The sequence below is a fragment of the Bolinopsis microptera genome, chromosome 5 (assembly GCF_026151205.1).
Source record: "Bolinopsis microptera isolate Bmic1 chromosome 5, MBARI_Bmic_1.0, whole genome shotgun sequence".
Lineage (NCBI taxonomy): Eukaryota > Metazoa > Ctenophora > Tentaculata > Lobata > Bolinopsidae > Bolinopsis > Bolinopsis microptera.
The window spans coordinates 4,447,521-4,472,681 of NC_087076.1; the positions used below are offsets into that span (position 1 = coordinate 4,447,521).

General features: G+C 37.1%; 1 protein-coding gene across 1 annotated transcript in view; it reads right to left on the reverse strand.

Annotated features, from left to right (window-relative positions):
* Window positions 1-25,161, reverse strand: part of LOC134815857 (plexin-B1-like) — a 46,822-nt gene that overhangs the window by 16,525 nt on the left and 5,136 nt on the right. The window contains exons 7-19 of the mRNA XM_063824444.1: window positions 12,090-12,192; window positions 11,813-11,917; window positions 11,535-11,648; window positions 10,864-10,928; window positions 10,698-10,741; window positions 10,405-10,592; window positions 6,542-6,708; window positions 5,198-5,333; window positions 4,908-5,047; window positions 3,908-4,074; window positions 2,951-3,180; window positions 2,446-2,597; window positions 589-719 (exon numbers count right to left, since the gene is read on the reverse strand). Of these exons, the coding sequence (XP_063680514.1) occupies window positions 589-719; window positions 2,446-2,597; window positions 2,951-3,180; window positions 3,908-4,074; window positions 4,908-5,047; window positions 5,198-5,333; window positions 6,542-6,708; window positions 10,405-10,592; window positions 10,698-10,741; window positions 10,864-10,928; window positions 11,535-11,648; window positions 11,813-11,917; window positions 12,090-12,192 (1,742 nt within the window). The remainder of the gene's footprint in view (window positions 1-588; window positions 720-2,445; window positions 2,598-2,950; window positions 3,181-3,907; window positions 4,075-4,907; window positions 5,048-5,197; window positions 5,334-6,541; window positions 6,709-10,404; window positions 10,593-10,697; window positions 10,742-10,863; window positions 10,929-11,534; window positions 11,649-11,812; window positions 11,918-12,089; window positions 12,193-25,161) is intronic.

Consider the following 25,161-nt stretch of genomic DNA (forward strand, 5'->3'; position numbering starts at 1 on the left):
GTTAAGGAACTTCGCAACGATTTCATCAATTTAATCCCAGTAACAGAACTACGCGTGACCATCAAGCTCAAAGCCATTACAGGAATCACATTTATATAATTCAGACTATAGAAGCTGCAGAACTATTGTATATATTAGTGCTCACTGCTCGCAAGTATTGCAATCCAGACAAATTGCTTATAATAATCTAGCTACAGCAACTGTAATTAATGCACTTATAATAATCCAAATTTCGAAATTGGTATTTATCTTTAAGTTTAAGCATAATATTCTTCAGAAAACGGCAGAACTAATGAAAGGCTTTATAAGGAAACGTCATAACTTCATTATTCCAGTCACTGGACAAGGCAGAACTAATGCAAGGCTTTAAATTCTAACTATTAGAATTTACCTAGTTCTTTAACTTTAGCAGACGCTCACGTCAACTGTTGTTGATCATACCAAAAACTTGCGTGCAATGAAGTTATGCTGAACTCCCCACTTGAGCCCACTTTATTGTAATGACATGTTTTGCTTTTTGTCGACAAACGACACTACACACAATAAATTGAACGCCTTTAATTAAGTATAAAAATACTTGTTTCTCACCTTTCACTTCCTCCACGGTAGGTACAACGCACACAAATCTCCCCAACTGTCCGTCACTATCGTCGATCACATGAACTGTAGCGTTGTGGCACGGTAACTTTCCGATCATTATCATCACTTGGTCTCCAAATCTGTGGCAATTATCGTAATAAATAATAATATTATATCCTTGTTAAAATCTCTCAAGACTCATTTCTCGTTGAAAAGCTCCAATGCTTTTACCAAAAAAGATATATATGATAAATACTTTACCAGTGTAACTTGAGCAATGTACATTTACATTTGGACATTATATAATTCATGAACGTTCCAGTGTTTGATCCAATGATATACTACTCATATACGAGTAATAAACAATATCGCTGTTCATATAAATTACTGATTCGAGCTTCCGACTATAATTAATATGGTCCATGAAGGACAAATCAGGCAATTTAAATAAAATTCCGTTTCACTGACCAGTAGAAAATAATTTTAATAAGAAAAATTTAGAATTTATTCATTCCTTCTGTTCATTAAGTGTGGAAATTGTATCTATTATTTAAGTAACTCTAAACAATCAGAAGAAGTATATAATATACTATCTTGTGCACGCAAAGTACAAAGCGGTTTTGAACTTCATATATGAAGTTCAAAACCGCTTTGTACTTTGCGTGCACAAGATAGTTGCCATGTTAACGAAGAAGTATTTAACACTTCAGATGTGATGGTTTAAAAGGTATATACAATATTTATAACACAAAAGCGAAGTCAAATTGAAATTTATATTTTGTATTTTGTACTTAGCAATTTGTAATTTCAGTTATAGGTTTTTGAATATGCTTTAATATTTCGATCTTTAATAAATTTCCTGACGTCTAATTTGCATTATTACTTAAACACTTTCGAGTATTTGTCTTATAAGGTGTTCATACAAATGTCCCAATATCTTCTGGACTACTTAATACATGAGTCAGACAGGTACAAGGTTATTAATCTAGGCAGGGGTCCTCGTGAGAAGGAAAAGTTACCACAAGTTACCAAATTATACCCATTCTTATAAATATATCCGGCAAATCATACTGGTCATATTATTTAGTCGACCCTGTAAGTGTACGTCTTTCATGGGGGTAGCGTTTGAGATTGGTCCGTTGTTGCATTGGATTTGCACGAGTAATAAACCTCCCAATGTTTAAGTGAAGTTGAGTATAAACGGCTTAGTAATAATTTCTGTTGCGTACGTGTAAATACAGTCAGATCAGTTTTAAAAACAGGAAGCTGCCCAAAGTTATTCACATAGCTAGTGCATTAAAGGACACTGTACAGAGTACATATTGAAGATATTGTACTAACACCATGGCAAAGCCGTGATGGCTGTAATATACAATCCGTAGTTTTTCATTTCCGTTTAAATCCCACTTCAATAGCTGCACTAAAACTGCACCTATTTCTATACGCTTTACACAACCCTCATTGTGGAGCAAGTGCGTAAGTACATAACATACTGTTTTCATTAGATCTTGGAGCAGTCAATTCTGGGCCACTCTTTCCGCATACCTTACACATTTAAATCTGGATTAAGAGTAAAGACCTATTTTTATTTGGCAGAATGCCCAAAGATTGTCACCATGTTGGTATTGACTAGGATCGTGTCTAAATTTACAGCTAATAAAAACGGAAAACATACTCTAACTTTTCAGCCTTTTGTCTTTTTTCAAATATTGCACAAAATATAATTACGGGTTATTTAGCATGTCAAACGACAAAAAGCACATACCAAATCTTTACAACATGGGCAGAATATTTTCGTTCATCATCAGTACCTCAATTATAAATGTAATAGATTTGTATTGTTGTAATTAGTTTAAAAGGGCATACCTGTGAATCTGAGTCATGGTCATGTTGATGTGGCAGGGTGACCCAATGTCACAAATCAGAGTGTTGTTCATCCCACCATCAAAGTTATTGCTGATAACAGTTGGAGAATCCAGGACGGTCATTATTCTTTTAGTCTGACAGAGCTCTATTACCTGAGGGATTGTAGGTGTTGTTACTAAGTTACTAAGTTTATTATTAAAGTTACTAAGTTACTAAGTTACTAAGTTACTAAAGTTGCTAAGTTACTAAGGTAACGGCCGTATTTATGCGTACGGTTCTTTAAAGCAGCCATCTGCTTAATAAATTCTTGATTTGCTAGTTTAGACTTTCATTTAAAACTAAAAATCTATGTAACATTTATTGAGGTGATTCTGAAGACATTAAACAGCTGAAACAAGTTGACAAGTTGGGTATTACAGAGCTTACCGTCCAGTCTGACTACTACAGTCTAAAAGTCATGTGATAAACACGTGTTGTAAACTTGAGGGGATTATAGAGCACTTACCCCGTCCATCTTGAAGCTGTAACTGTAAGACTCAGACGTATTAGCAGGAAGAGTGAACACAAGTTCGCTATCATTCCTCTCCACAGCCTCAATAAACGTGACGTCATCGGAGCCACACGTGACGTCATAACTTGCGCTTCTCTTGGTAACGGTGTTCTCGTTATTTATTACCAGTTGAGGGCTTTGTATGATGTCAAAGTTACTTCCATGTACAGTGATGTTCAGTCCACCTGCAAATTTTCAATTGTTAATAATAATATGAAGTTTAACAATTAATAATAACAGCAATGGGACCCAAACAGAAATCTTGGCGCTATTTTCTAGCTAATATCATTATTCTAGCCCATATAATAATGTACACTTGCGAGTGATGTTACTACACATTTCTTCTGTTTTAGTTGTACTATCTCTCTACTTGCCACTTGGTGACAGCTGGTTACGATACTCTCTAGATAGTATCTATTATATATCTAGTACGATACTATCAGGACTAACTCTAGCAACACTCAGGACATCAGGAGAGTGGAACTTAAGAGGCTTGACAAACTCGTTACTAAGAGCTCTCGAAAAAGTAAATTTACATTCTCTTGAAGCCAACTAAATAATCCGGGGTTTTTTTTAACAGGAGGCACGGTATGCGAGAGTCAACATGTTCCTGTAATATAATAATCAAATCCGGTGATATTGAAATTTATAAAAATAAATAATGAGATCACGAACGACCCTGATTAGATCACACTACTGCCAATTACAGAGCATGTGTTTTAACGTAGCAACATATATTGTAATTAGTTAAGTAACTACCATAACCCACTACACAATTCCTCCCTGACTCATTTGTACGGGAAGTAGGATTTAGGACTGAAAATAAGGTGTAAATTGTGTGACACATTCCCAGAACAGAATCTACTACACAAGAAAGTGACCAATAAACCGATCATTAACTTAACTACGTACCCTGGAGAAGAGTACAATCAGGCAGGACCAAGTCCACTACAGGATCAGGTCCGTAGGAGAAGCTCTGGCTAGCGGTGGTGTTAGCATTTCCCAGGTACACAGTCACTGTCTGGTTATCAGCTCCTGATGGGGCAATGCACTCCAGGGACTGTGATGTGATGTTGCAGCTGAAAGGGGGACGGTGTTGTTAGAGGTGTTACTGGTGTTACTGGTGTTATTGTTAGTAGAGGTATTGTTAGAGGTGTTGTGCTATTATAGAGTCGTCAGGGTATTTGAGTGAGAATTGCCGGGAAGTGCCGGGATTAGAGATAATATATAATATAGACACGGCACGCAAACGGGTATATTTCAGATAGACCCGAGGTGTCTGTCTTTGTGTCTTCGCTTCGGGACCACACAAAGACAGACAACTCGTGCCCAGGGCACTCAGTGCTGCTTATCAGATAGATACCGCTCTGAAATAGACCCGTCTGCGTGCCGTGTAAATATATATCTGGTCAGGTTAAGATCCTGATCAAGCTAACACTAGTAGGTGGACTATTGAGGCCACGCCACAGTTCAATTAGGATATTGTCAGTGAATAGCATCGCTTCATTTTGCACACTTAATAAGCAACATTTAATTCAGAAAATTGTTCAGACCTCCAATTTCGGCAGATCAATTTCCCGGATATTGCTGGCATATGAGTAGCAAAATTTCCATTAATATGCCCTTACCAAAATCTTCTATTCACAGATTTCTACGAATAATGTAAAAAATCCCGAGTATCAAGTGGAGCTCACTAGCGTGAGTTCCCGAATGATAATGGTTTCTCTAGAATGTAGAAAAATAATAGCAGTAATAGCAGGAACTAAAGTGCGGACAATGCTCTTGGCAGGGAAGTTCATGGAATTATAAATCATTTAAGGACTTATAAAGTATTTAACTGTCTATGTGCAGTTACGAATTCTTTGCAGTCCGTGTTATGTAGTCCTTGTTATGTAGTCCGTGGTTTACATACCTGACACCCTCACAGTTGTTGCCGTCCCCGATGGTCACAGTAGTGTGATCTGGAACACAAATCCTAGTCCCGTTCACTGTGATCCTAGTTCCTCCTGACTCTGGGCCTTTGCTAGGGATCACGTTGGAGATGTCCAGCGGCTGTAAGAGTGGTCATGTCAACAAGGGATTATCAACTTTATCGTCCAAGATTTACAATAGGTAAATTTATGAGGAACACAATCGTACTTTTATTTCGTTTATCAAAATTTAGAGGGCAAATGAGATCAAACACATGAGGGAAGAAGTTACCGCGAACAAGAATTCCTTGTCAGACTTGTGGGGAGCCACACTACCCGAGTACTGAATAGTGACGGTAGTAGATTTAGCATCGTACAGGGACACCAGACTTAGTTCCTCTATGATGTTGGGTGTGATACATCGCAGCCTGGAGAGAAGAGAATGGTCAGTACTACTATTACTGACTACTAGCCAATAAAAATCCCTCTTTTGAGGGTCACCTCCCCAGCAGTACTCACATCTATTTATAGATGTGAATATTTATAAACATCTCATAGAACGTATTTTTGTCTTGATTATTATTTTATATTTAGCTTCAGTTAAGCGCATTTAAAAGCTCATGTCAAAACTTCAAAAAACAACTCAGAATTTGAATGGGCTTGGATGCAGAGACGTGATTATACCCGATTTGCTTCAAATATCTCCAAGTTGGGGCTTTTCGAGGATTAATAGACGAATTGTGACAGTTTGCGATCAGTAAGTGGTCATAAGCCAAATTAGAAACGATTAGTATCAGATTTCGCTCCGCTTATTTCTTTTATCCCGTCTGAATTCTGATATATAATAGAGCAATTTCGCGGTTTGCCATTTTTGATTTTTCTACCCCGAGCTTGGTAGAATACAAATCTGTGAATTTGTTGGAACATAAAATTCCAAAATTATTGCAACCGTTTTCATCTGCCGTTTTTCTGACAATGCTCTTAAAGACCATTTTTGAAATTCTGAATTCTTTAACCCAAATTTCTTTTTTGAGTCAAGATCTATCCCTGAAAACCATCAGAGACCATTAGAACCAATCGCTGGCGTCCAGAAACGACCACCATTTGAAACGCTTAAAATGCCAAAATGTGTCATAATTCATAAATGTGTCAAAAGTGTTTGAAAACGTCGGATTATTGAGTGGTCTTTAAGCACTTTTGTAAGAAAACGGCAGATTTGACCCTTAATAAAATCAAAGTTTGAAATTTCAAATTTGGTCACGACTTTTTTAAGGATTTTCAAAAACTCCTGAAGTTTCATGAATGTTAATCTATTGTTAATCAGCTGAACATTCCATAGCAAACAACTGTCAGCTTCCTACACAATTTTGGAAAAATCACATTTCAGAATTTTTGATTAAGTCGTGTATTGTCAGATGTACAATTGATTGTCCCGTTTGACAAGCTATCCACTCAAAACCAGCTGAGCTGAGTGGTATAACAGTTTAACCTTGATCTTACTACTGAATTAATATATTATCTCCAGTTTATTAATATGTTGCTATTTTCAAGAGCCATGTTAATCAAACTCAATAGTTTCGTATGCAAAACTGATCTTATTATTTTAATCATTTCCAGTACTTCAAAATTAACTTACTCGGTCGAGTCTATAATCGTGGAGTCCTGACAGACGATAGTCCGACCAGAACCAATACCATCAGGAACTATGAACTGTATCTCGATAGTCTGAGCTGCTACGGCCAGACTTTTACCGGTTAAAGTAATCGGGACACCTCCTTCTCCTGGGCTCCAATCTGGTACAATCTGAAGGTATTAATATTGATTACTGGACTAGTAAAGTGAAGGATCGAAAGAGAGATTGATTTACCCATTTAGCTTGAATTCCATTTGGCTTGAAACTTTGACATTTAAGTAACACTGATAACAAAGATTTATCACTTAGTGGAACAGAGAAAGAATTAGAGTACAAAGTGACGTTAAAAACAGATTTTCCATTTATTCAATGTGATCGTGATTGGTCGATGAAACGACTCAAAAATGAAGTTTGGAATCCATATCACATTAGACGATCAATATTTCTATCGCATTTTGACTACATTTTAAGCTTTAATCAAATTAGAGTTGATCTGATGACAGCAAATTCTCGTAAAAAAGAGAAGAGATCTTATCATAAATCAAATTTTCGGCTTTGTTTCCAACTTTACAGATGTATTTTTAGAATATATTTTTAGAATAGCAGCAATCAGCATGTAATCGCTAATTCGATTGAGCGATCCGGCGAAGTCACATGGTATTGTATATAAGTTGTTTGGTGCTTCTTAACTTTGATTCTTACGCTGACTACAAGCTGTATTGTGTAAACAGATTGTTTGAGAGTTGACTTTGTTTTCGTTTTTACCAGTTCATTAGAGTATGTAATGACTCTATACACCATCGTAATATGCATAACTTTTGACATGTTTGCATCAAATAAATACCATATATTATTAGTTAGTATTTCTATATGTTTGCTGGTAGCCTTTGGTTTTATCGAATAGAACCTCATTACATAAGATTATTAGCTGTGCGTGTATTATCCGTGCCTGAAGTAGACTAGCAGGAACCCGTCTAACTCTAAAATGGTGTCAAGAAACTACAATAACTATTTATTTTGCGATTTTGACACCCCCACTCGGGGGTCCAAGTTTCGGGACCTACATTTTTTATTCTTCTGCCAATTTTTAATTTCTTCGTATTGATAAAAAGGTCACAAAAGCACTCGACCCAGCCAAAAGAGTTTCGATTGTATATCTCACGGTATATGTATAATTAAAAAAATAAAATGGTAGAGCCATTAATCATTATTGACAGTTTTTAAAGCTATAAATGGCCAGCACATTTTAACGAACGCGAATTTATGTCCAATGAGCTGAGGTTTATTGCAACGTAAGTGCCGAGTAAAGAAGTGTAAAGAAGCGGTGCCGCAAGGTGCTTGCAGCTGGGGGACGACAATTTAAACATCTTAATTGAAATTATTGAACTGTTTTTGTAAGGGAATTTTGATTAGTTGATTTCAATTATCCTAAAACTTGGTGTTTTCCTGTCTAGACTCTAGCAAAGTTATTATTGGTATCCAATCAATCATGAATAGATTGAGTGGCCGGATCCCTGATTGAGTGCAGAGATCACGTATCCAATGGATTTTGAAATGGTCATAACTCAGATGTATGCAAGTGTGTGCAAACAATTTGAGTTCCTAGCTTAATTGGGCGTGGCTTACGAAACTTTGAATTTGATGAGTTAAAAAATCTCTTCCTGTACGCTTTGTGTTAACGGTTAGTCCTCAACCGCTTTAGCGCCAACAGTCCGTGAACAATGATGGAGAGGCATAAGCTGCACCACTAGTCATGTGATCGATAATTATAAATATCATCAAATGCCAGAGCTGAACACCTTAAGAGTTAAGATCGCCATCGTCAAAACCAGTATATAAATTATCAATAATTTAAATTTTAATGTTGTTTGCAATTGGTGTCAGATACAAGCAGCGTCCACTGTATCATTACGCTCGACAGCTGCATTCAAAATAATAGTTCAATAGAACATATGCCGTTTATTTTACAGACGATTTTTAAATAATTTGTAATTCTAGGTTGTGACTAAACCCTAAGCCTTACATCCTCGAAGGGAATCTCAGGAATGATAGGGACAATCGAAATTGATGAGAGGGAAACGTACGTTCAAGTGCTAATAACTATCATCTTTACTCTTGCTTTTACTTTGGGCACTATCGGCAACGTTTGGGTCATCTACGCCGTGAAATATCACCGAGCTATTAAACTGGACGCTACTTCGGTACAGTATAAAGAACCCGATTTACCGTGCCGTGATTTACCGTGCCGCCATTCACTCCGAACGTTTTCTATCGAAATATTTGGACACATCAGGAAAAATTTAATGGTTTAATCAAAACAAGAAGTTATTATCAAAAATAACCCTGATCAATAATTCTAGATATTTTCAGGTTTGGATCATACAGACACTGAGTATAGCGGACTTTGGACACGGCGTCTTCATTATATTTCCCTCCGTGATAGCCAACATGAACAACAATAAGTGGCCCCTAGGCGATCTCCTCTGCCGACTAAATTTCGCAAACAAGTACACATTTCTTATCGCAAACGTCCTCCTGATTACATTACTATCTCTGAACAGACTCAGCAGGTGTATGTACCCACTCCGGGCTTCATCACGGCCTATCGAACCTCGTAAGAAAGTTTTCATTTCTGGCGGGGTGTTCCTGGGTTTGCTGGTTGTTCCCTCCTGGACAACTTTTGTAACATTTTATAACAAAGATATTGGATTTATAGCTTATTCGAGCCTTCAGTCACAGTGTCAGTTTGACTTGTATTTGAATTCTACGTGGAGGACTGCGGACATGATCTTTGAAAAAGCTGCATTTGCGATTTTTGACTTTGTGCCAACAATAGTCATGATTGTGGCGAATGTCATATTGATTGTGATCGCTATTAGAACACAGTTTCAACTCAGCATAGAAATTCAAAAAAGGTTCCACAAATCAGCGAGTGTGATGCTTGTGACAGTAACGTTTCTTCTAACCACATTACCATTATTTATCTGGCATTATTTCTACTCAAACAGTCACCCGGTGGCGTTCAACAAATACTTTGCCCGCACCATCCTATGTCTAAAAATGATCCCAAGTTTCTCCAATCCTATAATATATTTCGGAAACAACAAAAGTTTCAGGAAGTTTACACTGTGGAAGTTAAGGAATTTCTTTATAAAGGATGTACAGAGGGTGAGAAGCCCCTTTGGTCCGGAAGTGTATGTAAACACGGTCATTAGAGCTAGACGGCCGGATACGCAATTACAAAGACAAACTACAGTTTAGATCCCAGTCACTAGGAACCCTCAATCCTCATAAACCGGAATCACTGGTGTTACTGCGGAGTTTCAACTAAGGTAGAACTCCCAATTTATTTACCACAGGATTATCAGAACCCAATAGTGTTCATTCACATGATTTCACGTGCTTTGATGTCATACATAGCGTTATTTATTTATTCAGATATTAATTTATAACCATAACATCATTAAATGTTATGCCTTATAATATGTTCTATGCAAAGGGTTGAACAATTTTGATGCTTATTTATGTTAATTCAAAAAATATCTATCTAGGATAACATGCAGTTATTTATTACAACTCTAATGTCAAAGTTTATGTTAAATGTTACATCTGTATTAACATTGATATTTAACTTATTTCCATATAACCATATTATCATATCGTTATCATATATACGTAGAAGGGTTTTTATGTTAACAGAATAAATTTCCGATTTAGTTTATCCTGCATAGCTCCGTATAAGAGAATCATTGAATCGTATATTAGGTTTCAATTATTACTGTGTAAACTTCGATTCTATTCTTTACCCAGAGACAAATTACAAATAAATTAATGTCTATGATCCCCAAAAAGCTTTAACATCAAACCTGTTGTATCTCGGTGTTTTTCAGTAAACATTTGGTCGAGTCCTCGGCGATAGATTCATCCTCACAAATAGTTTCGCCAGAATAAGCACATCGGTCAGTACAGAACCTACAGTTGTACTCTGCGTGGCTGAAGAGACCCACACACTGGACGCAGTCACTTGCCAGCAGTCCACATGCGTATACTGTCACTGAATTACAACAACATTAGATTAAATAGCACGTGTTAGTTCCATGAAGATAGCTATTGATAATAATACTGTTAGTTGGTTATAACTTTAAGACTTCATACTCACGTTGGCTTACAACAACAATCACTCCGGCGTTATCACCTTTAGCACTGAAAATTATAATCAAGTTAGTCAAAAATTATAGCATAATAGAGTAGAAAATTCGATAACAACATTATTAATAGAGCTGCTATGACACAGAAATAAAATTCAATAAGTTTGGCAAACTGACCCATAGACGATGCTTATGTCGATTTTACTTTCTTTTGCATTGTACTCAGGGAACTCCTGGTCGACCTGTGAACAAGTAAAAGTAAAATATTTGTACTCTACTTATAGATATGAGTTTTGAGAACCATTTTTTACAATCGCAGACTTTGCTAAATTCGAAAACGTGACGGCTAAGATTGTTACACTGAGAGCCTAATGAATTTTCCACATTATTGACGATATTCTAAATAGTGAGCTGATTGTACATTGCATATACAAGGACCTGTTCTTTAGTCGTTACATATTAATAACCATAACATAACACAACAATTCAATAACGGGTGGGGACAACCTGGATCCTGACTCCTGAGCTATATAATCAAGTTTATGCTGCGCGCGCGCAGCATGCAGTATAGTCGTACGTGTAATATTGCATAAACATCGTACTTTAATATTTCAGATACTACACGCGCGTTCCGTAAAAGTGGGCAAATTCCACGCGTTCGCGAATTGGCGGTTCAATAACAATGCCACTATCTAAATCAAGTTGACATTTCTGGTGAAAGTTCTGTAGTGTTTGATGTCAAACGGAAACAATTTTCAGGTTAAGGGAGAATTTCTGGCAATTCCCCAACACAACATGTCTAACAATTCGTATAAGTCAGCGGATTTGAAAAGTAAAAACTTGCTCACCTGAACACCATCACAGAAAACTGTATCATTCGTTGATGAATCGGAGATTTTGAAGAGTCGTGTTAGCGAACTGTTCAAACGACTGGATATCATACATTGATAAACGTCCCTAAACTGAAAATTCGAATAGTTGTAAGAAGGAATTCTAGATCATTAGTGTTTAACTCGAAATAACTGTTTTAAAATTGTTCAACGCAGTTTAGCATGTACACACGCTTAAAACGAACTGTAAAGGTTGTAACATTAAACAAAGTATAAAACCTGAAATAAACAAAAACCTGGTATTCGGGAAGGTAGTCAACATTTACGACAACATTTTTTATCGTATCACGTGACAGTTTAGGAGGCTGTATTTCCGTTATCGCTGGACAGTTTTCCGGGGCCTGGAAGAAGTCGATTTGTCAACTTGTTTCCAGTTCATTTTTGGAAAAGAAATATCTGGTGAGGTTAAGGATATGGAAAAATATACCTTTTTCTTTGAATGTCACTGTCCATTATTAAATAATGAAAGATAAGACAAATACAAAAATCACTTAATAATTATTAAGCACTTACAGTAACTTTGTACTCAACACAGATAGCATCCGCCTCCTTACTACACGTCCCTTCAAGTGGACACCAGGAGCAAAACTTGTTAACTCCACTGCAGTTAGAACATCTGAAATGAGGTCACGTGAGAAATTATCACGTGATAAAAAGATATTTTAAGTTTTAATGTCCTGTGTTACTTGACATAGCTGCTGGCCAGAACCGAGGTACAAAATCATTGCAGTAAATTTTGTTCAGTAATTATCTAAACAATAGCAAAACTAGAAACTGATTTCTGGTTCGTGGTTAGGGCAATTCCACGGTAAGGTTCCACTTGGTGAAAATGAAAAATGTTAAGATAGGCACCTAATTTTGGTTAAATTATGTTCATTAGACTCTTAACCTTACAGGTCAACAAAAGATTTTTATTTCATATTGCATTAACTTTTGATTTTTCTCATTCAAAGGAACACTACTCGGAAATGACAATAATCATTCAAATTTTCAAAGGGCCATAGTTTGGGTATGCAGCAATATTTCTCTATGAAATTTCATACACTTAAGCATAGGCATAAGAATGAGAGCTATGCAAAGTTTCAAAACCGTTACTCAAATGCTTTTTCTAAAAAATTTCCACAAAGATGGTGTCGCGTCCGTCACAAAATTAAGCAAAAAAGTTTTTTCAGAGCCACATAGTGCTATTTATATTCAAAAAACCACTGTAACCTATCTCTTCTGAAGGTAAGGGAGTACCGTAAAAATTATCAGGCTTGTATCTTTTAAGAAAAAAATTTTGGAAGGGGGGTCCCAACTTGTCGCGTCCGTCACATTTTTTTGAAAATGCTCCAAAAGATCTTTTAACAGACTTTAAATGCAGTTTTGTTAAAGCTGATACCGTCCTTAACAAAACGGTGTTGTCAAATCGAAAATTGGACAGAAAATGACTGAGTTGTGTATAATTTTGTATATGCCCATATATGGGCGTACGGCTCACTTTTAGCCATTTTTATCCATATTTCCATTATTTTGACTAAAACCAGGACAAATTGAAGTCAAATAAGGTTTGACTATGTTGACTAGACTATCAAATAACATCATATGCAATTCAATAATTGAATTTACTGAGTTTTGCCATTTTATTTGCCTTAACCTTTTTCAGGGGAAAAGGCACAAAAAATGGACTTTACCCTATTTTCGCATATTTTTGAAGTAAAAATTCAATATCTTCCACATTTTAAACACTAAAGTAATGAAACTTTTGGGAGATGGTCTCAACAGTGTGATGTGTTGAACAGAGATGAATGTTTTACCAGAGTTATAAATTTGTTCAAGTAGAGAAATAATTGCTGCCCCTAGATTGATACCCTAGCGTATGCCCAAAATGGACGATTTTGGCTATTGCAGACCTCGTGGAAGTACTAGCGGCCTAAAAATTGGCATAAATACAGAATAAAGGTCACTGAACAAGATAAAAGTGTCAAATAGAAGATTTGGAGAAATTGAAAAAAAAACGTGTGTCCGTCACAGTCACGTCCGTCACAATTTGAAAATGGCGCCACGCAAACAAAAACTGAGCAATCTCCAAAAAAATGGTATCTCAGAAATCCCTAAACCTTTTTCTATCACTGCATGTCCAAATTAGAGATAATAGATAACGTTTTGAGATAGATTTGAGTACCTTCTGAGTAGACACCCAAAAAAAGTGTCATATTTAAGTCGCGTCCGTCACAGGGGTGCTATCTCAGAAAGTAATAATGGTAGGGGTCTGAAATTTTCACACAACCTATAGAAAGGTTAAATGTGGACTAATAAATAGTTTAAGCTGATAAAGAAGCAACATCCTGAGCACAACATTCGTTTGAACTTTAAAAAATGGCATAATCGTGGTGTCCGTCACGGTGGAATTGCCCGTTAGACATTTTAAATGATAAAAACAGAATTACTGATTTTACACATTTACTGATCAAACAAAAGAAGAATAGATTTTCAAGAATACAAAATGAGAAAATGTTAATTTTCAGATCTGTACTATATACGTATTATTTTAAGTCTTTACTCGTCTTATATTAGTGGCACCCTGTAGACACCAAACAATTAGTTAGTCCCGCTTATAACAGTCTAGCAGCTCATTTGAACTCATGAATATACTATTACTGTCTGGACATGTAGGCAGGCATGACGACCTTCTGGCACACCAACTTCTGTTCTGGGACGCGCACGCTCAGCATGGATACAGGAGACCGGGGAGGCCCCACCTTACGTTTCTGGACATGCTAAAGAAGGACACCAGCCTTTCCTGTGTTGAAGAGATAAGATCTGTTATGCTTGACCGCGACGTGTGGCGAGGAATTGTAGCTGCTCGGACCAAGAAGCCGACTTAAGTCAGTCAGTAAGTCATATACTATTACTACTACTACATGCTGTGCTCATGAATATTGAAGACGCAATGTTTAAAAGTAAACCACAAGACACAGCCTGCAGGTTGGTACCCTGCCAACTTGGGTGAAGTTTACATTTAAATTACTGGTGTAGTGGTGTGTACAAGGTATTATGGGTTTGTCAGAGCGGTAATCTTTGTATGAAAGACATCTTGCAAATCTTGCAAATTATGCTGTATTACGTTTTGCTAACAATTATTAATGTTTGTTGTGTACACAACATCCAATGACTACTCACTATGTTGAAAACATGTATTTTCTGATGTAACCTAAGTATGTATCTGGAATGTTCTGGTAAAGTTAGCTTCAACATAAAGTTAACATAAACAGTAATTAAAGTTGCAGAGTGATTGCTTTGGTGTAAACATTTTTAACAGAAGTTCCACTTATTGATTGAAAACTCTCAAATATTAGACGAGTAACTTTAAGTACTCAATTGTATTTTGAATTCCAACTCGGCATAGTTAATGTGCAAATACATTTACTATGCGGAGTTAGTATTCAAAATATAATCAACACAGTTTAAAGAAACTACATTAAGCTTAACTGCAAGATTCAATTACAAGGAAACATTTTCTAAATGGCTAGATTTTATTAGATAAGACCACAAATTTTGAGGTAGTAGCAGATTCAGAATAAACCTGACGTCAAAGTTATAAATTGTGGGTTTCTTTTCTCGTAAATACGTGTAAGTGTACAAAATTCAAACTTCTAACTTCTACTGATAAAAAGGAATTCCATTTTGACGTCATAAGACTTAAATTACATAAAATGATAAGAAGCTTAATAATTGAAGCGCAATATTGGCTGGGACCCATTTTTTGTAGTTGAGTCCTTTTAAACATCCTTTCGATGAATTTGTTAATAACATTTAAGTGCACTGGATTATAACTATCCACGGAAAAATAACCCATATTCTTTGGAACCGTCCTATTAATTAATCACACCATTTAAACACAACACATGAAACACAACCGGTTAACACTTCAAACTCCCTAACTTCTCAAATTCACTCAACTTGTTATCTCCACACCGCCAAAACACCATACACTTCCCAAACCTCTACTAATGTCAATCAGACACCATTTGTAGGCATCTAATTCAATTTGGGGACTTCCTGTACAGGGGTAATACTAGAAGGTATACTAGGTTAAACTAGGTTCTATACTCTCAGTGTATTACAGTGTATTTAGTATTAGAGTAATGAGTATCACGTGTTTAGTTTAATCTTTTATAACCAGCTAGAGAGAGTACATTCTCACGCTTCATATAAATCATCAATCAGGGCACACGGCGGTGATAATAAACCCCATCAGTGTGTAACTCTCAGAGATAAGGGGCTCCCCGGTTTAATGAAGTATTAACAGCTGTTATGGTCTGATAAGGAACGTATCACAGTCTGTAACAGTCTACAGGTGATAACATCAAGATACACGCTGGTAGATAATATCTAGATACACACAAGAGTACACTGGTTGATATCATGATCACATCATGACGCGGTGTCTGAGGAGTGTCTGGTGTCTGTGGTAATGAGAGGCCAGTTTAGTTGGTTACCCGACTGAGTGTTTAGTTAAAATTAGATGTGATCTCGAGCAGTAGTTACATCTTCATAAGATACAGTTCATATTCTGTGGCAGTGCTTCCTAATCGTAATATCATCAGGAAGTGCGCCCCACTAACCCTAAACTTGGAGTTTGAGTAGTATTTAGCCTTTAGGAATGAGGCAGTGGTTATATATAACCCCAAACTTCAGACGGGAATATGCTGAATTCTGGTGAGAATAGTCAAAATAGTGCAATTAAAGTGACTCGTTTGACCTATTTTCCGAAATCATAGGATAACAGTTGCAGTTGAGAATTGATAGGCTTTTGTCCCGGTTTAAAAATACCAGTCTGATACTGCGTCTCTGGTAACATCAGTCTTAAAACATTTTACACATTTTAGACTATATCTCAAATTCCACATCGGTCTAAAAATGTTGAGCTTCAAACGTGTTTTGAAAACGCTGACTAACGACTTTTTCTTATAATTCCCTAATAACACTTGACCACTAAACGTTCATGCACAGTGAAGACCTCAACAACAGTCACCAAAACTCGACACATTACACTGCACATACTTATCCTGTATCACGTGTCCAATCATCAGCTGATCACGTGTACAATCATCACTTAATCTAATAATCTTCCCACATATAACCAGATCACTAACACTTCGTTTAAATTCCTCACATATCAGGTTGCTGTCTGTCGTGGTGACATCGGTTAAAACTGCCGTCCAATTAAGATATTACACCAGAAGGTGAGACATTTTAAACTTGGCTAAGACTTTTTTTGGCTGCAGGCAAGACATTCCAGACTCCTGTAATATTTGAATATTATGCTGACTATTATTAGAAATAAATTTCAGTTTCTCTCCTCATATACACGATAACACATTGGCGCACTTAGCACGTCGCGGGTGCTAAGTGCTGGTAATTATTCGTCTCGGTTTTACTGAACGCGCACATGATAATAGATTGAGCGGTAGTGGAATTATAACAATTACAAAATTCCATGTAACTACGTAGGAGAACAGTGCACAACTCACTTGTAGTGCAGGTGCAAATTTAAATTATCTAAATTATTAGAAGTTTCCTTATAGGCAGTTGATGGTGTGGCGCGGCACACTATATTATAACCAGCGTCTCTCTCTCTCTCTCTCTCTCTCTCTCTCTCTCTCTCTCTCTCTCTCTCTCTCTCTCTCTCTCTCTCTCTCTCTCTCTCTCTCTCTCTCTCTCTCTCTCTCTCTCTCTCTCTCTCTCTCTCTCTCTCTCTCTCTCTCTCTCTCTCTCTCTCTCTCTCTCTCTCTCTCTCTCTCTGTGCCCAACATTGGGTGTTAAAAAGCTTCAATACTGTGCGGCACACCATGTGTTGAGATTATGAGGTATTGTACGGACACCACAGCAGCTCACAGCACTTGTTCGGGTTCAGTGTAATAATCTAGAGCTGCTGTAGATCACTACTCCTGGGTAAAGTAGGGCCTCTATCAGTGAGTAGCGTACCCGGGTTGTCTGTGTGTGTTATAATGTTGTGAGACACAACACAAGCTTTAACACATGTGTTGTTAGATGTTGTATTATAACTATATGGTATAAATATACGTCTGACTTAATGAAATAAAAAGTGCTGTATAGGGTTTGTAATATAGACAATAAGCCGCGCACAATAGTTGGACGTGTCATGTGTGGGAGGATTGTTCTTACTCTCTGAAAGTGCTTCAGAAGATTGTGTATAACTTCTCTCTCTCCCAAACTTGGGGGGATTCGGGTGGTAACACTGTCAAATCATCGTGTCAAATCGTCATCACTTGTAGCTGGGGAGATAAGTGACAGATCACCTCTTATGAGTGTAACTTGTTACAACTACTCGGTCTCTATCTTTACGGGGGTATCCATGAGCTGTTAACAATATCTGACAAGACCATTGTTACTTGGGTCTTGGTTACTATGTTTAAAACTAAGTTATAAACTTGTTTAAAGCGAACAAGCAATGCAAGGCAAATTCGTTTTATTTCAAGTCTAACGGTACTTGAATTTAACAGTCTAGAAAGTTACCCATATTATCCATATTGTAATATCCATAAATGCTAAAAGTTTGCTGTTAAAAATAAACTTGTTGGTCTAAAATAACTTTTCTACTCTAGAGGAAGTGCTCGATACAAAGAACCAATTCAATATTATTATATTCAATATTATTATATGAGGAATACAAATACAAACAAACTTTAATCGCAGATAACAACAGAAAGAGTGTTCCTTAAATCTCATTGTTTCCCGGCTATTTCCTCCTCTCTCCTCTCAGGTTAACATTGCATCGAGCTGTGTCTGCTGAATAGCTAAACTTGGAGTGTGAGTAGAGATTTAGGAACAAGGCGGTGCTATATAACGACTGTTGAGCGTGACAATGTGTCATGTGATTAACACAGTGACAAGACTGGGAAAGGAAGAGGTTGTCTGCGGTAATGTACTAAGGAAGGGAAGGTAGGATGGTAGGAAACATTCATCATTACTAGAAACTGGGTTTCAATCAAACCCACCCAGTCATGAGGTGTCAATCTTGTGAGATACTTAGAGTGTACTTGGAGAATATTTATACTATTAATACCTAGTTATGTTGTGATGATGTTATGCTCACATTGCTACATTGTTATCATACTGATAATTAGTAATAATTGTAGACACATTTAATCATTGATTTGCGAAACAGCTTTAATCAGCTAGAAATATATAATAAATAAAAACAGATGCTGATACAATGATAGTACAAGATACTAAGTCTAGTAAATCTCCTCACAGCAGCCGTGTTTTAAGTTACAACAATGGGCTATAATTACTATTCGTGCAACACAGAACACAGTGCAGTATTCTCCAAATACCAGCATATCTAGCATATCTAGAGTATCTGGCACCCTACAACCAGTGTGAGTGATACCAGTGTAATTGCCCATAGTAATCATTAGCGAGTAAGCAAAGTACGTGCAAGCAGCTTACTACTAGATGAGCTTGCAGTATATATTATTATATCACATAATATAATAGTACATAGTAAATTATAACACAAAATATTATTTGACTCAAAACATAGGATCTGGTTGATCTAAGGCTCATGAGTTTGTTGGTGTTAATCTCCGTATTTTCTCTGTGATTGCTCAAACATTAGTCCAGTTCAGCTAATTATCAGTCGTCTGGGGACACTCAAAACGTATTATATTTAGTGGCCTTAGTGGGAATGTATTATCCTTATTCCTTATCAGCCACAACTGGTCGGGCTAGAGCAAGTTATCTTATTTTACATCATTGAAACCAGAGGTTATAATTATAACTTGACGCTCAGGTTATAAAACAGGTTTATAATACAGTTTCTTATTCAGGGTTACGGTTTAGAGTGCTCCAGATAAGAGGGGCACCACTGCTTTACTGCTACACTTTCAACAATCAACATGTATATTGATTATTGCTGTGTGATGACTGTTTTATCGCAAAATTTCAAAAAACGAAATAACGTAATGATAACATACGTCCCTAAAACCAACTCATCTCGCATGACAGGTAACTATACTTCTGATCAATATTTGTTGAGTAGTTACAGTAACCAATACCATCCTAAATATAGCCACATCAACATGTCAGACATACACAATATTCAGTAAGGTTCCTTAAAACTGGTAACATTGGTGAGAAAAGCACATGACATCATACACGCTACTTCTTCAGTCTATGAAGATATTCAGGTAGTCATATTATAGACGTATTACTTCGTTCGATGTAGTGCCCGAGAGTTTCCAATCAGGTAATGGGACCTAATTGTTCCTACAGTTTATTTTGGATGACCTTTAGGCGTCATACGAGAGCATACTTAAGATTCCATACACTTTCCGGGACATAAAAATGTATGGTAGAGCTCGGGAACCGTTCAGTTTAATCTTTATCAAATTGTATCAAACACAGAGTTTTCTTTCGAATAGTCAGTAATCGCTAAGGTTACCAATAGGGAGCAATCACACAACGATTTCACGAAACTTCAGCACTACAACGGTATCGTTTCCTTATGTACCAAATTAATTAATGATCATCAAATATTATCACCTTTTTGCGCTACATTGATAACAAAAATCTAAGGACTCGACTCCTATTAATAATATCAGCGTGATTTAATTTTATCACGTCCAGTGTAATTAGTAGTATATAAAGTTTAGTACTATGCTATAGACCAGATAGGGACCAGATACTGGCAATGTTCCGTGCTATACATAAAATATAGCGTGCCCTTCTGAGGAGACATAGCGTCAGCTGTAGTGGTGAGGGTTACAAATAGAGAGCTAGACATAAAACCGCAAAACCTTTTCTCGATATTTGAGCACTGGTTCTATGACAACAGTATCATTACCTGATATACCAAGTTTATTAATGACCATCAAAGATAACTTTAAGGAACACACGTTTAAGGACTGAAATCAACCATATCACATCCTGTGTACAAATGGGAATGTAAAGTTTAGTAAGATACCAGATACCGCCCCACCCCTAAATCAGGAGGGTATTAATACTAAACATGCCAGCAAGGATCAAATAATATCTAAATATTTTCAATGTAGCATAATATGATTGGATGCTGACCACAGCTAGATCCGCTAGTGAGATGTACACTCTCTACACAGCCTACAGGGGGGGGGTGCACTGAACACTTCATGTGGGATGCAGCGCCCCTCTAACGGTGTGAGGTCACCAACATATCGGGAATACAACACACGTTATTGTTCTGGGGGCGGGAATGTGGGAATCACGTGACCAAGCTTTATGTCACGCGAATTACAGGATAAATTTGAAAATGTAATGATTACCGGAATATCTTTTTACTGAAATTTCCATGTAGATATTCTGGGCTAAAGACGTACGTATAGCTGGAGTCACCCGACGTATAGCTGGGGTCAACCGACGTATAGCTGGGGTCACCCGACGTGACAAGTGCAATGTATGGTATGTGGACTGGTATTTAATCGCAACATCCATTATCCATTTCTGTCACATCATCAGTATATTATTAGTACATATTGTGGCAGAGTAATTTGTCATCTTGAAGAGATATTGTCCGGGAGCTATCTGTGTAACACCCACTAGACTACTCAGTACTGATTGCTGTCCGGATACTGTGTGAATTGTGACAGTAATTTGTAATTTACAAAGACTGTAATTTGTATAATCTACAAAGACTGTTTTTAATTATGTGATCATTTGTAACTTCACCCCACCACTCGCCTTTAATTCTCAGAGATCTGAGAGGGTATAAATTCTTAATGTTACTAATAGTTGATAATAGTGCGTTTATGCTTAAATCACCAAAAATCAGAATACTACTCAAACCAAACATTTGCATTTTACAGATGCCATCATCATCATTCCAATACATCATCCCAATACATTAACCCAAATACAGTTTCCGGGAAAAAAGGACCATGGTTTGAAACATGATATATGTGGAGAGAAGGGAGGAGAAAGAAGGAGAGAGGGGAGAGGAGGACTCAGCTGAGAAGAGAGACGAGGGAGCGACACGCTGACTAATCATCTGTCTACAAAACAACTGAGTAGGCTCAAAACATTACCGTTCTTGTGGTAATTACACATTGTGCAACTCATGTTGATAATGGCGGGTAATACTCGGGAAGTAGTAAACCTTTTGTTTAAATGTAGAGAAAGAGAGAGGGGAGAAGAGTAAGATGAGGAGAAGATAGGGAGATGAGAGCGGGCAATTCCCTGACTAACAATCTGTCAAACAACTGATGAGTAGACAAAAACACTCATAATATTATTGGTTTTTATGGTAATTAGGTGTTTTAGCGATAGTTTACACACAGGAGCAGGTCTCATTACAAAGAGCCGCGCTGCTTGAAACTTTATAAAGGAGCTCCTTAAAGTGGTTACATTTAGCTCAGGGTAGCAGAATGAGGATCTTTGTGAGCCTTATAAAGGAATGATTGGAAACATTCCAAGTGTTTGGGCTTATTTGGAATTGTAATAATGTTTCCGGCAGGAAATGTTGAATTGATAGCTTTGATAAAATGCGTGGTTAACAATTCGATAAATTCAGGCTTGTCTCTAACTACCATTACCATGTCAATTTTGAGTTGCTTATAATCTCGATAATTTCTAAGTTTAATTTCAGCTGTAAATCTCCATGTAATTACAGCGAAGTTTCCACGTTTACATGTACAAGTTGAATTGTGTACTCCGAGAGAAACGACTTGTTACGAGAATCTAAATCAAATTTAAGTTACAATTGGACAACACAGATCTAGTTAAAACTCCCTGATCATGAGGGATACAGTATTAACCGGTACAGTTAGATCAGGTCCTGGAAATATTATGTAACATTTTACATTCCGGAGACCACACCAAAATAACACACATGCATACCTCACATACCATGGCATACTACACAACATGTACATTGAAACACCTAAACACGTGGGAGAGATGATTATACTGTGTAAATACTAATACCTCATCTACTTCCTATACAAACCGACCGACAGGAGAGTTTGACATTAGATCTACAATCTACATCGCACATTGTAGACTCTACATCGCACATTGTAGACTCTACATCGCACATTGTAGACTCTACATCGCACATTGTAGACTCTACATCGCACATTGTAGACTCTACATCGCACATTGTATACTCTACATCGCACATTGTAGACTCTACATCGCACATTGTAGACTCTAACCTGCACATTGTAGACTATACATCGCAGATTGTAGACTCTAACCTGCACATTGTAGACTCTAACCTGCACATTGTAGACTCTAACCTGCACATTGTAGACTCTACATCGCACATTGTAGACTCTAACCTGCACATTGTAGACTCTACATCGCACATTGTAGACTCTACATCGCACATTGTATACTCTAACCTGCACATTGTAGACTCTACATCGCACATTGTAGACTATACATCGCACATTGTAGACTCTACATCGCACATTGTAGACTCTAACCTGCACATTGTATACTCTACAGTCTACATGTCGTATATTATATGGTATATTTTATAGACTTCTCCACGATGTATAACAATCCACCCTAAGTTGACAATATAAACAAATCACTGATGTATTTTCATTGTTCAAAGCACCAGGTGCTCTGTCCCTTTATTTAAAGAAAGCAGAAGGGATGTAAGATCATTTTTCTAATTTCGGCTGTACTAGTGACTGAAGAATAAAATCATTATATACAATATATAATGTTATACAAATAATGTTTTGTATAATGTTATTATAGCTGACTCCAACAATAAGTGTAATATCCACCTACTCAGGCAGCTAATATGTGTGCGCTCGCTCGGAACCGCTATCATGTGTAGATAACGAGCTAAATATAACAACGCGGACAAACGTACATTTTATTGTTGTGATTTATCTGAGCTTGATCTGAGCTTGATCTGAGCTTAATCTGAGCTTAATCTGAGTTCGATCAGAGTTTGATCTGTGTTCACATCATGAGTGTATTGTGTATCATACACAATATTATTGTAAAGAACTTGAGGAAAAGGGTTATAGAATATGTGTATTGTTAAAGGAAGCTCCTTTTGTGGGGCGAATGAATTTAGGAACTATACTTAGAACTGAACTTAACTTAAATTAAGTTAATAAATGAGATAATAATTAAATAATCAAGTTAGGGAGTATATTAAGGAGTGAAGGAAAGAACACCCGGACGGGAAGACATAATATTTTGATCAGTTCCGTGTAAAACGCATGACATCACCCTACACATAACCAACTAGACTTATCTTCAAAGGCAGGACTCATCATCCCACTATTTACCAGGTAACACTTTCAAATGAAACCCTAAAAAAACTTAATTTGGGGTCATGATTTGCCGAGAGAAGTTTTAGCGCCGAAATTTCTGTCTTCTTGAACCGAGACACCTGTCACACAGTCGAGTAGCACCAGCCAGCTAGTAGTAGTAGTAGTAGCCTCTCAACAAAGTCTTTAATCCTGTATTTTAATTTCGACATGCAGATAATGATTGTACTTTACAATGTATGGGATGAGCTTATTATTTTGTATATACTTACACAATAATACGTATGATGCTTATCGTGTATTTTGTTTACGTTGTATATATTTAATATTTAATGACAACAGGGGGAGTCTATCAAATTAAAGATTTTAAAGTTGGGGTTAGAATGTGTAACTCTGTGAGGATCATTTATTTAATGTAATTTTTGTGTAAATGTCACGACTGAGCAGGACTTTTTAAGAGCATGCGATGTGAAGAACATTTCACGTTTTATCGAATCATTACAGGGGTGAGTTGAACTTTTCTTCATTCTTTGAAATGATTTTAATGTAAACCTTAGATGAGTAATTATGAGAATCCTTTTTGTGGACACCTTAAATCTAACTTAGTAAGTTAGTTACAAACATGAACAGGGTGTCAGAAACTTTAAAATCTCCGCACTACTATGGGCTTACCTAACCACTTTGTACCTAATAAAGAAACCGGGAAAAAACTTTTGAAGATAACTGAAAAATTATGTGTAGACAGGTCGTTGACCAGTGGAACATTTTTCAAATTTCAAGGAAATATTTATAATATGCACAGTGCACACCACCAGTCTATCCCCTGTAACCTTAATGAACTAATCATATCGAGATATGATACAAAGTAAGAGCACTCCCCCAGCCTGCTGACAGTATACTGCAACATCCGTACTAAACAGCGGCAGAGTCCTTCCCCTGCTCCTAACTTCACCCTGACGGCCTCCCTTCCGCCAGGGATCCTGACAAGCGGCACCAGCCAGCACAGCTCACCTGTTGACAGTTTACACCCTCAGATCCTTGATAAGAGACACCCCACACGAGACACACGAGTCCCGTCATATTACAACATGGCTTACACGCCGCGCGCGCGACCACAGAATGCGAGATTTTAACTCCCGTTTTTAACTTGTGTGCAATGTGCATTGTGTGCTCTCCTCGGCTGTGTATGTAGGTTATGCCGCTGACATGTGGTGTTCTTGATGGAATGTGACACGGTGCTTGTTTGTGGGGTGTCGGACAAGTTTATACGTTGGGTATTATATCTAGAGATACATTTGTAACATGTA